This window comes from Ursus americanus, chromosome 29 (assembly GCF_024610735.1).
Source record: "Ursus americanus isolate L20-20 chromosome 29, mUrsAme1.1.p, whole genome shotgun sequence".
Classification (NCBI taxonomy): Eukaryota; Metazoa; Chordata; class Mammalia; order Carnivora; family Ursidae; genus Ursus; species Ursus americanus.
In genome coordinates, this window is record NC_142155.1 from 13,345,109 (window position 1) to 13,359,514 (window position 14,406).

General features: G+C 37.4%; 1 protein-coding gene across 4 annotated transcripts in view; it reads right to left on the reverse strand.

The window, feature by feature from the left end:
• ADGRB3 (adhesion G protein-coupled receptor B3) overlaps positions 1–14,406 on the reverse strand; it is a 696,748-nt gene that overhangs the window by 32,784 nt on the left and 649,558 nt on the right. For all 4 annotated transcript variants that reach the window (XM_045803249.2, XM_087856973.1, XM_087856972.1 and 1 more), the window contains 3 exons: positions 8,185–8,280; positions 6,666–6,705; positions 1,390–2,033 (listed from right to left, as the gene is read on the reverse strand). In XM_045803249.2, coding sequence (XP_045659205.1) covers positions 1,390–2,033; positions 6,666–6,705; positions 8,185–8,280 — 780 coding nt within the window. The remainder of the gene's footprint in view (positions 1–1,389; positions 2,034–6,665; positions 6,706–8,184; positions 8,281–14,406) is intronic.

Here is a 14,406-nt window from a genome sequence, read left to right on the forward strand (position 1 = left end):
ATACACAAGTTAGAAACAGAAAGAGTAGCTAGTCTGCTAGTTCAGAAGGACAGAACGCTTTTGTCCAGTGGTAGTGGGAGCTCCGGCCCCTCTAGAGTTAATGTGGCCTCACTGCCCCTCTGCTTTTGGTTCTGAGGGATGTTTCTTTTCAGAAACCCTACTCTGTTTAAGACTGATCTAGAATCTAGGGATTTATTCTAGGTCCCAACTACTTTTCCATTTTTCCCATCTAGAATTTCCTTGATCCAGTTGGGAAAAAATCTCAAAATCACACTACTCATCAAGTTACTCCAGCCTCACAGGATCTCTTTTCCTGTTGACCTAGCAGAAGGAATAGCTTTGTGGGGAGAAGGGAGGGACAACCGCCTCTGTGCACTTTTGAACACTAGAACACATGACGATCAGATTTCTGATGGAAAGGGTAAACAACCAGTTACAGTGTCTTTCTCTAAGTAGAGTCTTATGAAATGATCTATCATATTAAAACAATTGGCAACACATGCAAAAGAGTTCATGTATTGCATTGTATACTAAACGTACATATCCACATATATCAGCAGTAGGTTTATAGCAAAATTTCAAGGTACGAGATATAAAAGTCACATACAAAACAGTAAAATGATGTATGTCAATACAAAAAGATAAATTCCTTAGATCTTACTTAATTGCAATATAATATGAATGACATTAATAACTGTTGACTACTCTGTACTTCATTTTATGAGTAGAAAAGAAGCTGAGGGGAATTTGCTTTTATAGAAGAGCCATGTGGTTGGACCTGAGTTCTGACTCTTAATCTGATTAATGTACATCCCACCTGAGAGCTCACAATTCAAGATAAAAAATTTTAGTGGCCATCATTTTACAAGAGCTGAGAGCAAAACACTTACTCTGAAAGATATTGATCTAACATAAAAATAGAGTTTGTAATCAGTGTAATGTTAGACTCCACAGAAACATTCCAATTTTGGTATTTTTAATGGATGCCCTCACACAGAAAATCCAGATTTTGGGTTAAGTTTGTAATGCCATCCAGGAACTACTTTAACCACCAAAAGGATCTCTTGTACCTGAGAAACATCAGCGGGATCCTCTATTTTTTCCTTTATGAATGCTCTACTGGTTCCCATTACGAAAGAATTGGGATTGATATCCTTTTAAATATAGAGGGCTCCTTTTTCAAGACATGATCTTGAGAAAGAGCATTCTGATGCACTACTGGAAAAAAAATTATGTCTAGAATTTTAATCCCAACATGCCAAAATTTTTTTTATGATACATAACTGCAAAAGGTAATGTGAGTCTCTCCCTTAATCCAGTGTCACATGAATCAACTTCTCAAATATCAAATATTTTAAATATCAGGGAAAGGTTTATTCTATTGCTTACCTCTAATGAACTCATCGATATCGTTGACCCAGTTTCACTTCTTGATAGTCCTGCATTATCATCCAACTCAGAAGCCATGAAATTCTTCACAGCTGTGCGAGGCTCAAAGGGCAAATTCTGCATATGTTCCTGGGGTGCAAGGTGTTGATCTAAGTTCATATTGAACTGGTCCATTACAGGGGGATTCATGTTGAATTCAGGATTCACTTTGTAGTGCAATAACCTTTCATGTGGCAAGGTTTCCATACCAATATTCATTTTGCTTTCCTCTTTCATTGATGGCTGGGTATTTACAGAACTTCTGGGCATCACGATATAGTCACTTTCCATCATTCTTTCTTGAGGATGGACCATGTCCATATCAGCTCCTCTCAAATTGTCATCTGTACATAAGTATACAGTTCTTCGCAATTCACTGTTCTCTTTTTTCAAACACTGATTGCCCAGCTCATTCATACTCATGGGCATGTGCATACCCGTGGGTTGCTGAATAATGACTTTGGAAATGACGTTTCCAGGCAGTGTGGAATAGCTTAGCCCTTCAGGGTTTGTTCCCTTTTCTTCTTCGTCATCATTTAGAGAAATCCTAGAAAGCGTTCCTGTTATTGTTGCTGCTCGGCAAGGACCAATATCCTTATGAAGAACTGTAAATTAGGATAGAAAAATTCATAAAAGAAAGTTAATGTGATTTTGTTTTTTCATTACTGCATTTGGCCATCTATGAAACAATTTTCTTAATCAAATTAAAAAGATAATATTTAAAAAATTATGTATCTATTGTTTATAGATGGTCCAGATTACTCAATCATTCTTTATGGATTCTGATGTATTTTCATAGATCTCAGGTAGTTCCTAGCTAAAACACATCTGAAAGCTGACTAATGGACTTTCAAAAATCTCCATACCCTTTTCTCAAACAATTCTGCATAGTTTTTCAGGGGAAAGGCAGATACCGAGAAGTTTCTCCATCAATCTTTTGCAAAGAGTTTTATGAAATCATGGATATATTCATATGAATTTGACTTTTTCTCAAAGGCTTTTCTCCTAAAGAATTCTATAAGTTCTATTCATTAAAATACTTCTTGAAAGAGGTAATCAATGAGAATTTCATCATACTGCATTAGAAATCCTTCCAAAATTATGCATGTTGAAAATTAATGAGCATTTATCTATGAAGTCCATATGGTCAAGGTAGATACAGGGTTCAAAAGTATTTATCATCTTCAGTTCCAGGGGGGGAAAAAAGAATTTCTTTACAAGATCAATCCATATGCTGAAATGCCCTTGGGGGGCTGTTAAAAACTGCCACTGACTTTAAGCAGGAAAAAACTGTAGGAGCTTTTGAAAACTTGGTTTAATTTTAAGCCTGAAAAATAATGACTTAGGGAAATTAAAATGCATGATAACTTGTAGTAATAGAGGGGAAAAAAACGAAAACATAAATGAAACCAAACAAAACAAACCGATAAAAGAATTCAGAATTTTTAATTAAAATGTATTTTAGCATTTTCCTTCTGTCTCTATATAAGAAGATAGTCATATATTATGGGTAATAGTAGCAGAATGACTTGAGGCATGCTTAAACAAATGTCAGTTTTGAGTAGGAAAGAATGAAATGCTGAAAAAATATTCTCGGTATTTTGGGTATTGAAAACACAGAGAAGAGCACTGTGTGTAAGTTGGCTCAACATGTGTGCTTAATGCTGCTCTACCCGTGAGGCAGGGCAGCCGCTGCTGAACATCTCATGAGGCAGAGTGACTACAAAATAGTTGGTTTATCGCTTCCTCATGAGAAGTTTCAGATATACTGAATTTTACCCATTTTTATCCAATTTTCAAATAGCATCGTAATGATTATTCATTAAGGCAGAGGTTAAAAAACAGAAGATTATGTCTTTCCCAACTACAAAGAAGAGAAGCCTTCAAAATTATTTCAAAATTTGCATCATTCAAAAAAAAATGCATCATTCATGTAATATCTTTTATCTTTAGAGATACTGTATTTAATTATTATATTAGGTCTCTTTATTTCAGACACTAAAAATCATGTCACATCTATATCTACATATTTTTTTCATTAATCCACAATTTGGTTGTAAGTTTTTATATTTATTATATAAAAAAGTAGAATAATTCAGTTTAAAAAAAGTTATTTCCCAGCCTCAGATCAGTAATGAATTGTGGTTGCCAGGAAAAATTTACATAAAACCATTAAGGGGCAAAGTATGTTAAATTAATAGACTTAATGACATTCTAAATAAAATGCTTTAAAAAATCTCCAAATTCAGGGAAGAATATTTTTAATCCCTAATTGCATGCAAAAGCTAATCCAAAATTTATAGCAGTACAATTTAAAGTCTAGTTATGGGAACCAGTCATATTATATTAAGGACATATATAATTTTATACTTTTATGAATATATTAGAAACTATAAAGGAAATTTTGGTACTGAATATTGATTTTATAATCTGTACTTGTGCAAGATACATTTAGTTTTATATCAATTAATATGATTTGGAGATACAGTTACCATATTTTTATGACATGACACAGCTATCTTTACTGAAAAATTGTATATCTTAAATATTTGGGGAAAGACAATTCTTCTTATGAAGTAGTGTCTCCTCCATATGAGAGATATTTCTGCCTTTTAGACTTGCTTAAAATGGATATTCAAATTTCGAATGGAAACAAACAAATGCATACCACCTACACATTCCAAACATGATGCTGAAGTGATGGGACTTACACGAGAAATTAATTAAGTTGTAAACAGCAAAACCCAAACATAATACAGCAAAACAAAAAGCCCCTAAATATTTTGCATAATCAGATATATATCTGAACAGAAACCTCTAGAAAAACTCGGAGGCAAGTTCCTGATGAGCTCAGTTAAAAAGGTCACAGACAAAAAATGAAAACATTACAAAAATATTTTCCAACAAAGTAACGGTTATGGCCTGTATTAGGAATACTAAATCCCAGAATGCAATGAAGTCTGGGGAAAAGGGGTAATTTAACAGAAGAGCAGGATGAATACTGACAGATGAGATCACGGCTTGGGGAGGATGGGCTAATAGAGTGGTTCTCCAACATCGGCATGCATCAGAGTACCTGGGTGTCTTGTGAGAACACTGATAACTGCACCCCGCCCCACAGTGGATCTGCGGTAGGGCCTGAAAGTTTGCACTTCGAACAAGTTCCCAGTGATGCTAACACTGCTGGTCTGGACAACTACTTTGTTCCTCTTCTGGTTCTCTACCAAGGAGAACTGTAAAGAGTATACCAAAAAAGCCTGAAAGGAAACTAAACTAAATGTAGGGAAATGGGAATTAAATGAATACCTAATTATTCAAAGAAACTCAGGCTTCTGGACCTCAGACAGATCACATCCATCCTGGACCACAGATGCAGAACGGGGCACCATGGCTGGTGATCTTTGAGAAATTAGGGAGAGTAGAGCGAGGGAAAATGTTTTATCAGTTTTCCAAAAACAGAAATGGTAGATTTGGGAAACCAAACACTAATGAGGCTGTTTCTTAGCGATATTTTGTTAGATATTAAACAAGAAAGAGTGATTCCTAATCCCCTGCCTCCAGGTCTACTGTGGGTTGCCCAGTTATGACCGTTATTCTACTGCTTTGCTATGCCATACTCTACATAGAGTATTTTCATTGCATTCAGAAATGAGAATATGAGCTTAGTCTCTCATATTCTTGTGATCACAACAACTCTGTAATCTCACAATCTGCAAAGATGTTTAATGGTTATGAGTTGAATCTGAAAAGTATACTTAAAGGGAGTCAGTGTGGGGTGGGTGGGAGGTGCCCTACTGAAGACAGCAGGTTTCTTTTTTTTTTTTTTAAGATTTTATTTATTTATTTGACAGAGATAGAGACAGGCAGCGAGAGAGGGAACACAAGCAGGGGGAGTGGGAGAGGAAGAAGCAGGCTCATAGCAGAAGAGCCTGATGTGGGGCTCGATCCCAGATCGCCGGGATCACGCCCTGAGCCGAAGGCAGACGCTTAACCGCTGTGCCACCCAGGCGCCCCAGACAGCAGGTTTCTATACTCACTCTTTTCCCATTCAACTCCTTGATTGGCAGTTTGAATAAATATTTAGAAGGTATTCTCATCAAACTTTCAAGGGCCAAAAAATTTTAAATGGATAAAATGCTAACCTGAACCTAGCAAAAGAGCAAAGAGAGAGAAATGCAAGGCCAGATTTTTTTTTTTCAAGGAAAAAACCTAGAACCTTTACCTAATCCTCTGACAGCTACTACAAAAAGTCTTAGGGATCTTAGATGACAAGTTGAGAGTAGTAATGTACCAGTTGTTATGAAATGAGATGCAAGTGTAGATAACATTAATATAAGTAAAGAGCCCACTGTAAGAAATGCTGAATAAGTGTGTACTTTTTGGGCACCATAATTTAAAACCTATTGACAATTGGAGGCCGCGCAGGCACCGTGCCTGCTGGGGAGGGTGCTATGAGGAATGAATGAGGAACCATGGTTTAGTCTGGAGAAAAAGGTCTGGGACTGGACTAAACAGGACTTGCTTCCAAACATGTGGATATTTAGATGAAGTAGACAGCCACTCTTAGTTTAGAAGGTAGCACTAAAGTCAATGAACACAAGGTAAAATAAGGTATGTTATACATCCCAATATAAAGAAACATTCGCAACAACTGGAATTATCCAAAAAAGGAAACATGTAGTTCCCTTTGAAACTCCTGAGTCATCTACTCCTGGTGAGAATTTAGCCCCAGGCTGAGGATACCCATCAGGGACACCGTCCATGGGACCCTAGCTCTCTCGTGCAGAGAGCGCTGTGCGGTTTCTTCTGGGCCCCGCTAAGCATGTAGCAGCGGCAGCAGCTAGGATACACACAAACACACACGATGTATTTCATCCTGGCAACAACCCACATTCCACAGATGATGAAAGCAAGGCACGAGGCCAAACTGACTGGCCTCACACCTGACAACCAGGAAGCAGTGGAATGGAAGACTAACATCTCCAAGTTCATGCTTTTCTGTTGTCATCGTGCTTCCTATTGACCATTCTGAGTTTCTCTGTCAATCCTCATTCTCCCTTCACCTCCCTCTCTCCCCTTCCACCACATTTTGCTGTTACAATGCTTCCCTTTGAAAGACTCTATTTATTCATCCACATGAATATGTGATGTGTAAACTGTGGCATTTTCTTTAAAATCAAAATCGTAAAAGTGATTTCACATCCCTAATGGTTTTTTCAAAATCCAAATATTCTTACCTGATCGACAAGCAATGTCTACATCCTTTTCAAAGTCTGTCTGTAACAACAAATAATAAGGTATAGAATCATCATTCAATGCAGACCTCGAGGGGCTTTTACTAACTTGATTAACTAAAGTTTACAGATATCTGACTAGGCAGTACTAGATTATTGTTTTGTGCAGAAGAAGTTTCTCGAGGAATAATCAAATTGTTTTCAAGCGTATTTCCTAGAGACCAAGTGTTGAATTAAAGCAATGGAAAAACGGCATACAATTTTAATAAAGCAATGCAATACCCACTGCCATCTTCAGTCAGGAGACTGACACCATATATAAAAGGGTAGAGTTTCAAGGCAATTCCTTAAACCACAATAAAAAGAATGTGCATTCTTATGAATATACTTAAATAAATGTCTTTGTTTTTTGTATTTTTAAAGTATTCACTTTGAATATATTGTTTATACTACATTATAATTATAATACAGCTTTGTTAAACCCCTAACAGTCAAACTAGGCTCTTCTAATGGTCCATTTTCATTCAAATTGACAAAAGCCTTTTAGATTTAGCAATTAAAATTGAAGATTAAACATTACTAATCTAGACTACAATCTGTTAGAGTTCACTTTCATCCCTATATTCTCCCCCCCAAACTTTTAAACAGATCAGTTAATTTTTTTAAATGGCAAAATTAAATTAGCCCATCTCAATCAAGTTCTTCCAGTCATATACTGGAAGATATTATTTAGAATTTTTAAAATTTATTTTCATATTTTAAATTAGAAATTTCAGTATTTATCTATTTGTTTTAATACAGAATTGGTAATTCCTTCTCAAGTCTTCATATATTGTTTCGACTATTTTATGTTGTCTAATTCAAAAACGTTCATAATAAATCGAATATATGGTAAAAACAAATCTCTATTTAAGCCCTGCTTTTAATGAATCATAGTTTAAATCTTATCCCATTTCTAAAAGACACCAAAGTGCTTATGCCTAAAGGACCCCTTAAAATCAACAGTCAGAGCTCATGTACAATGACGAGCTTTTATTAGAATTGTGGCCACGCCCTTCTGCCTTAGGACAGTGGTTCTAATCTTAGGCTGCATATTGGAACCACCAATACCTGGTGTCCCACCCCAGACATCTGATTTCACTGGTCTGGAGTGTGGTTTCTAATGCACACACAAGGCTGAGAACCACTGCTTTATGACCAGAAGCGCCAAGTCCACAGTGTTCTGGTCCGTAAACAAACATGTTCCCGTGGACAAACTGTTATCCCTCATTCTGCGCAGGGATGAAAACACTCTCTGGTGTTGTGCGGAAACCCCACACTCAACACCCCAGGGCCCGTAACAGACCCGGGACTCCTCAGCAATCCGGACAGAACGGTTATCTGGTAGATCTAAATCTGTTAATGAACTAAAGCCAAAGTCACTCAAAACGGGACTTGGATGCTATTTTAGTAGTAAGAATATTGTTTATTCCCGTCACAAATCCTGACTTAATGAACCGTCAGAAGGAAAATAAAAGCTCACCATTATTTGAGCATGCCCATTAGGAAAAGAACTCGAAGAATCAGCATTGATCGGATCCTGACAGTTTCTCAATCGGCATCTAAATGCATCCTGAACCTGGAGGGGGGAGAAACCCATTAATTTTCTTCTCACTTGGTAATGACCAGATACTGTCTATTATTGGCAATCAACTGAGAAATGATATCTATCATTGTTTTATATCTAATACACATTTTGCTTATTTCTTAATACATATACCAGTATCCCTGGACTTTATGCCAACAACGACATGTATCACTTGCCATAATCTATAGGGGGAAGTGCTGGGAACTCCTCAGTTTTCATCAGGGCTGTGTCTGGCTAAAAAACCAGTAATTCTTGCCAGAGGGCAGATTTATTTTCACTGTTATAAACAATGTGTGTGTCTTTCAAGGGGGATTTCCTATTTGGTATGGCATAATCTTCATAATAGCTTTAAACATCGAGGAAATGAGATTACTCAACGATCTTTAACTGGAATTGATTTGGGATTTTCCCTTTATGTCTCATGGAAGGGATCATATTGGGGCAACTATTTCTTGTCTCTCTTCAAGTACTATGTGCCCTGGTGTAAAAACAAAACACAATGAAACAAAAAGGTAACAAAAGCACCCTTTTGCTGGTTGTCTTAAAAAAAAAAAATCACTTTGCAAAGCCAAATGTTCTTAATACGCATTCACAATTGGATTCTGAGTAAAGAAACATATATCACAAGGAAATGTGAAGAACATTAAATCCTTTATTAAACAAGTGAATGAAGATGGATCAATAACAAACACATAAATCAATTGATAGTTATTCTGATCATATGATGCCTTCGCATTAACATGTCCTTCCCACTTCCTGTGGCTCATTAGGCTCCTAACAAGCTACTAATAGACAGTATCACAGTAGCTTCTTATCCCAGTCAATGGCAAGGTCATTTTCATATTCTGTTGTTTTGACTTCACAGGATTGATATCCTCCTTCTAGTTTATTATAATCTATTTTATTGGATCAAAAAACAAAGCAGAGATGATGTTGCACATCCCCTATTTTACCGAAGCGCCGTCACACAGACGACCAAAGTAAACACGTAACCAATGATCTTTACTTCTGAAAAGCACTGACAAGAACTATCCTGTCATTGTTTTGCCGTGAGATGTGGACAGTATACGTATTGGCCAGAAGAAAACTGAGCCCGTTGCTTTCAGCTCCCGTCACCCGTGTCGTAAGTCATCATTGCAAATTTGGGAAGTGACATAGGGTTTAGTCACCACCACAGAGTCCTGGCCAACCAGTACAATAAGGAGACCTTTGTCTACGTCTTTTTTCTCCACCTTGGGTCCTAATCCTGGTGATGCGGCACTATAGGAGTGGGGGATGGACTCCGTGCTCTCTGACCTCTTTTCTATCCTCCGATTCTAATATTTCTAAGTCTGAGGTTTATTGGGAAAAAAAGAACGAGGAGTTGCCTGATATCAATGAGCAAGAGAATTTCTTCTTTCCTCCTGCAAGCACATCAATACAAGTATAGGCTCAGGGAAATCTAGTCTCGTCATCTTTTTCTGAAGACCGGATAAATATTTAGAACGAAATCATCTAGCTTCTCCCTTGAAGGAGACACGACATGGGAAACGTTAGATTCTATAGATGCAAATGCTTTCAGGACCCTCCTTTTTAGGTGAAGAAGTAATAGCTGCAAGTCATACAGTGACACATTAATAATGAAAAACCGGTCATGAGTCTAGTGTTTGCCAGACAATCACTGTTTACTACACAGAAATTTGCATTGGGGAAAAACACTAAGAAAGTGTATCGGTTTTCAGAAAAAAAGAAAAAAAATCCAAAGAACTAACCTCAGAAAAATAGGTACGTGCTAAATTTGGGCCCCAAGGCAACTGTTAAAGGAGCACCAGTTATAAAGGTAGATAAGTCATATGTTAGAAATACTCCCTTCCAGGAGCTTGTCACATGAAACATTTTTTTCAAATCTATTTCTAAATGCTAGCATATATAACATATGAAAGTGGCACTTGCTAATACCAAACATTAATTTGACTGGTCCACACTAACCACTCTTTTCAGACCTTCAGAGTCTAGCTGTCAGAGATATTTTTGTCTGACAATGAAATATGGAAAAGCAACTTCTGTTAAGTTTCTCTTCAAAATTCACTATCTGATCGCTTAAAGGAGATATAAAAGAAATCTCTTTTTCATAACATACACATAGAAAATCAATACTTTAAATGACCAAATTCCCAAATATGACAATGGATTAAGGGCATTTCTACCCTGGAGAATGATGTCTGCTTTGTGAATCAGTCAATGCTATTCAGAAGAAACATAAAACAGAAAAGCATAAAAATTCTCCAATAAATTCAAAGTCATTTTAATGGTCATATAAATGCCATAATTTAAGTACTAGATTCTCCGACTCTTTTAGTGCTTCCATTACTTTTTTTTTTTTTTTTAAGATTTTATTTATTTATTTGACAGAGATAGAGACAGCCAGCGAGAGAGGGAACACAAGCAGGGGGAGTGGGAGAGGAAGAAGCAGGCTCATAGTGGAAGAGCCTGATGTGGGGCTCGATCCCAGAACTCCGGGATCACGCCCTGAGCCGAAGGCAGACGCTTAACCGCTGTGCCACCCAGGCGCCCCAATTCCATTACTTCTAATTCAGAAAGCTTTGCAGGAGAAATTCTACTTGATTCCAAACGCTTTGTTTGATTTTTACAAAACCTTAAAAATGCATTCAGGCAATCTACATGGATTAGCCTTAAACATTTGTCCAACACTGTCAGGGAGGAATGATTAGGCTAGATTTCATAACACATACTCCTCATCACAGCAAAAAGGGTTTCAGGAGAGACAGTACCTGGAAAATAGATCTGCAGCTATGTGGAAACATTTTGATAATTAACTGAATTTTCTATCAAGTAAACAAAAAGACTTTTAACTTTGGTGAATCAATGTGAATTGGACTAATGGAGAACAACTGGAATTTTTTAAAAAGCAAGTCTACAAGGACCTTAACTCTAGACAAGAAGAAAGCATAAAAAACAAAGACAGAATCTGTATTTGGCTATTCCGTCCTGATATTAAAATCCTGTGCCAACTGTCATATTTATAGTGTGGGACAATAATAGTTTTGGTGTTTCTTGCCTTGTGGTTAAGATCAAAGAAAAACAATTGTTAGAAGATTCACATATTAATCATTTAAACTCCTCCACCTGACTTACTATTTGTGGGGAACAACAATTTAATTAAAAAATTTTTTTAGAACTCCGAACTCTTGCAATATTATCATTTTTTAAAACTTATACAAGACTAGTAAGTACAATTTTTAAATAAACTTGTCTTGAATAATTAAATGTTTGACATATTATGGCGCAATTAAAATCTAGCCTCCAAAATGTCCTCTTTTTACAATACTCTGCCAATAGGTCTTTAACCTTAATTGACAGCCAGACAGAGGGTTAAAAAGTTTTGGGGGAGGAGCAAAGAACAGGTATGTAAACAGCCTTGGAATATTTAGGGTACTTTAAGGAAATCTGATGTCATGTTGTGAAATGAAAAAAGAATGTCAAGAGACATCTTCAAAAATAAGGTGAGTAAAAAGAATAAGCCATCAAGGCTGTCTTCTGAAAGTATCCATCAGGGGCACCACCAAAGTTATCCTGTCTAGTTCCCGCTGGCAGCTGTTCTGAAAACCCCTGCAAAGCCATACAGCCTTTTACTGTGGATGGTTTCCTGGGTGAGGCAAGAATTCAAAGAAGGTTGCAGGGGTGTGTCTTGCTGCAGTCTCCCCCCACAGGAGAGCGATCTGGTTCCTCTCAGGAGCAGCAAGCCCAGAGCTTTTTGGCTGGTCCTCACTCTGAAGGCAGCTGGCAGAGTGTCACTGTCAAAGCTGGTGCAGATTTAGAGATTGCTGGGGAAGAGCACCAAGCACTGTTTGGCCGCGCTGCAACTGAGAGAAACCTCGTGGGCAAGAGCTGCACTGTTTGTAATGGGCTCTGCATTTAGCAAGCAAGCAGCTCAGACCCCAAATCTTTACATTTTAAGAAGACAGTTTTACCTCCAGTTATTCTTGATTTTCCATTCCAGAGGATCATTTTAAGACAAGCAAAGAAATTAAATTACATTCTTATAATTATTTGAGATTTTTAGCTTTGTGGGGGGGGAATTTCTTAGGCATTATATTTTTTTCCTGGATCTAATGTCTACTATTGTTTCTATCGATTTGTATTAAACAAATGATTCAGCTCTTTTTAATCATATTAAATTCCATATAATGTAATCATTAAATGAACCAGTAAGATTATTCTCAATTTCACGTGTATTATGCCAACTGACATAAATAACATGAATGACTTCACATTACAAAAGTATTACATGACTTCTCTGATAGCAAAAAGAAATAAAAATGGTTTGTCCTTTGCTTTACCTGGAAGGAAAAATACGGACTTTACTCCTAAATTTCAGTTCTAATGACTTTCTACTGGAATCTTTTAACACCTAACAGATCTATCACTCTCAAAATTGTTGTAGCTTTTTACCTGTTTGTATCAGTTTTGGGGTAACAGGTAGCTTCCCTAGAGGACACTTCATATATATGATCTGAAAAAATGTAACAGCATTTTTTAGCGTGCAAATGAGAAAAGGAGGAAGGGAAGTTCTATGTCAGACACCCCCACTTATGCCTTCACAGAAGATACTTCAGCCTCATGCCATCCACTTAAAGGCAGGAAATAAAAACTTAATTCATGACCTCTATTCCTAGATTAATTTTAAACCTCTAGTCTAGACATATTCAACTTTCTGCCACCAGTTTAACAATGTTGCAAGGTGGGATCCCAGGGAACCAGAAGGAGCAGGAAGTGGGATTTGCCTATCCTTTTGGCCAGATACTCAGAAGAATTTGAGGTAAAGCAAGCCATGGTTGGATACTACCTGGCAGACATGCCTGAGTTTGCCAATCTCTGCCATGAACTCTGTGTCTCAGTTTGTTCACTGATGTCACTTGACTTATCTGATTTCATGTTCTTGTTCAGCCCCCAGATCTCTGCCTGGGCTTGAAGAACCACAGGTACAGATTAAGACTGATGAAAACGTTCATAATATAATTGTAATTATGCTCAGGGCGGGAAAGCCAAATCTGGAGGGAGAGGTAGGATTTATAAGAAATGGAATAAGGGAGGCTGGTGATTTCTGGGACTATGCATATAGGAACAGAAGCATACGATCCTTGCTTATGTCACATCCATGTTCCTATTTAAAGGCAGTCTTTGTGCTTTCCATTCTCTGTTCTGATAAAATCCAGCTTTATTGCTGTACTTTGAGCCATTCTCCGATTCCCAGGAAACAAGAGCAACAAACCAAATGATCTTTAAATGTCTTTCTTCTTGAACTTTCAATTCAGCCTGACAAAGATAAGGCTCTTAGCAACCCACTCCCTTCTCCCGTGAATCTTTGTCCTTCTGCGCAAAATGAGAATCTTAGAATCCGTAGTACCCTGAACCTCCCACCCTGGACTACTCACTAACTCTATGAAATCTACTGAACTTCTTCATGACATGACACGCAGTGGCCTCTAATCATGACCACTGAAACCCCAATGAAAATGCTCTAAAAATATCACTTAATCAATGCTATGCACTCAAATGTTGTCAGTATTGTCTTTCTCTTGGGGTTACGGCTATAACCATTTTTTTTTTAAATCACTCTAGTGTCTAGGATCACATCACTTGCTTTATGCCTCCATGTACCCCAAATGGTCCCAGAGAAGACTACTCTATATTCACCATAGGCCCATTCCATGGAAACCACATGCCTAGTAATCTCTCTCCATCTTCCCTTATTCAAAACTTTCACTTCCTTAATCCTCTGACCCCGTCTTTCTGCTCAGGACCCATTGCATTCTGAGGTTTCCTATCACCCACTCCCTCATCTCCAAAGACTAACTGAAACTCCTGCCCTCCCTCATTAAGGGAGTGCACAGATACGCGCTTCCGTAAGCGCTTCGGTAATAATGAGTCATACCTAATTTCCCTCTAAATAATCAGGCTTGGAGATTCATGCAACTCTCCAGCTGAACTATATTATATGCAGTATGACCTCTTTTCAAATTGCTCTCTAGTTATTTGACTGCTATTGGCTTCATTTATTTTTTTTAATGATTTGGGGGAGAATATTGGTTTTAGATGAGACTGGTAAAGATGCTT